Source organism: Vollenhovia emeryi, unplaced genomic scaffold, assembly GCF_000949405.1.
Source record: "Vollenhovia emeryi isolate VEMERY1.0 unplaced genomic scaffold, V.emery_V1.0 DF944792.1, whole genome shotgun sequence".
Classification (NCBI taxonomy): domain Eukaryota; kingdom Metazoa; phylum Arthropoda; class Insecta; order Hymenoptera; family Formicidae; genus Vollenhovia; species Vollenhovia emeryi.
Genome location: NW_011961574.1, coordinates 1 through 2,394, shown reverse-complemented (window position 1 = coordinate 2,394; position 2,394 = coordinate 1). Strand labels below are relative to the sequence as shown.

At 40.0% G+C, this 2,394-nt stretch overlaps 1 protein-coding gene across 1 annotated transcript; it reads left to right on the top strand.

Moving 5' to 3' along the window:
- The first annotated feature begins 8 nt into the window (after window positions 1-8).
- LOC105562610 lies at window positions 9-2,388 on the top strand. Its single transcript, XM_012013596.1, has 2 exons — window positions 9-1,754; window positions 1,861-2,388. The coding sequence occupies exons 1-2, from the start codon at window positions 1,666-1,668 to the stop codon at window positions 2,156-2,158; spliced, it is 387 nt and encodes a 128-aa protein (XP_011868986.1). The 5' UTR covers window positions 9-1,665; the 3' UTR covers window positions 2,159-2,388.
- Window positions 2,389-2,394: the final 6 nt, after the last annotated feature.

Sequence of the window (2,394 nt, the reverse complement as noted above, 5' to 3'; positions counted from 1 at the left end):
ATGTTACAGTTATTTGTCTGTCTTCTTCTACATAAATGCTTCAGTCGACAAATTCAGTAGCTGCTATGTAACTTGAAAGTAACAAAATAACATAACGAATACGTCATAACAGTTATGTTACAGTTGTGTAATTTTTCTGTCTTCTTCTACATAACTGCTTCAGTCGACCATTCAGTTGCTGCTATATAACTAGAAAATAACATAAAATACATAACGAATATGTCATAATTAACAGTTATATTACAAATTTATAATTTTACTGTCTTTAGTCTAATGTAGTGTGCTTCATATTCATTAGATGTGCTAAACTCCTTTGAACGTTTGTTTTGAATTTCTCGTACTATTTTTGAGATATAATTCGAAAAGTGCGCACGGGCGCAACTTTATTACATCAATTTTTATATTCACCAATTCATTGAGTGCTGTGGAGTGCATTTGTGTAGCATGAGGCTGGATTCAGACTGGACGCGATAAGCGATGAGCGACAAGCGTTTATGCAATGAGCGTACAGGTTATATGGGAAAGCGTATAGTTTTCCTATAAAGACTGTACGCTCATTGGATAATCGCTCGTCGCTCATCGCTCATCGCGTTCAGTCTGAATCCAGCCTGAGTCGTGAAAGGGTATTTGGCTATGGTCAAAAGGTTATATTTGCATCATTACCATGCCAATACGTATTTATATATATAAATCATAACCTTACTTTTTTTAAGATATATGCAATGTAGCATTATTAAAACAGAGAATATAATAGACATATATTAGTTATATATGTGTTACCCTACTGAAATATCAATACACATAATTATTTTCGTAACTGTTATAAAACTGATAATATAATCATATATGTAACATTCATAAAATATAAAGTCATATATTGTAACATGTATATACCATTACTTTTAAATGAGGAGGAAATTTTAATATAACGACAACGTAAAAATTACCTTCACGTTATATAAAACGTGATTTTGAAATTCATAGATGTTACATATTAGTTATATAACTGTGTCGACTGGGTAATAGGATACGTATACGCATTTGCAGTAAGCAACGGATAGAACGGACGTCACTGTTACGAACAAATGCAGATAGATATATCCTGTGTCTGGTTCTGCAGTTAGATGCGGATAGACATTCAAAACCGACTGCGTATAGGAACGGATAGGATTCGTAATTATGTCTGCACATAGATTCGGATAAGTTCCATTCCATTAGGAATCAGTTAGATGCAGTTAGCCTTTCCCTACCGTTTTTGCGTACATAATCTTATAGGTTCTGCAACATTTTTCATCTGCCTCTATCCGTAATTGCAGGGCCAAAAACGCATAGTAGATCAGTCAGAAACGGATAGAATCCACGTTCTATTCGTTTCTAACGGAATTTTTACCAGGGCAGGTTTCTCATCCCGCGTCCCGCGGGCGACGAAGGATGAATAAAAAGCGCGAGCGATCGGGCGTTGGTCGCATCGCGTATCGCGTCTAACGTAGAGGTCTGTTATGAGCGGGTGTAATAAGAGAGAAAGTACCGACGAAGAGGAGGATTTATATTGCTACGAGACGGTATCCTCGAGAACGTCGATATATGATAGTGATGTGGAGGATGATGAAAAGCTGTTTGAAAAAAATATGCCGTATTTGATTGTGTGGTGAAGGAAGATGCGCAATGGAATGTGGCGAGTTATCATACGAGGAGGGAAATCGGCGCCAATTGTTCGCGCGAAAAGCTATGGATAGAGACAACGATGTGGTTCAGTAAGTAGTCGAGCGAAGACGTATATGAGTGGAATATTACCGAATAGATGGTGTCTCGATAAGAAAAAAGTGCTTATTCAAGAGCGAGTGTAATTCATATATCCAGAACTAAGCGAGGAACGTGGATTATGGCTGAAAAAACCGAAGCGAGCGAGCTGATCGAGAACGCGGCGAATGTCGTCGACGAGGACGATTATCACGCGTGGGATCGTCGATGCGAGGAGTGTTTGGAATCGTTGAGGCAAGAGTGTCGAAGGTGTCCGAATACTACCGGAACGGTCAATTTCCTTGTCGCTTTGATCGTGCGTTTAGAGGGAACGAGGACCGAACTGCGAGGTCGCGTAGTTCGCGCGGGTGCCGGTCACGATGAATTCAGATGGGTGGAGATCGAGACTACTTTTTAGAGACGGGTATTCACTGGTGCGGTAATCAATTGCCGTTACATCGAGCCTAGAGAATTTCTCGAGGACGTCGGAGACACGGTGATGGAGAAGGTACGCGAGAATTTGGACAGACACACCTGTGTGAAAGTCAACACGATTTTCAATGGGAAATTGCGTTCGAAAAGACCGCTGTAAAGAGCATCGTCACGAAAAATCGACAGCTGTTTCTCACCACAGATCTGTCCGAATGGTACGAT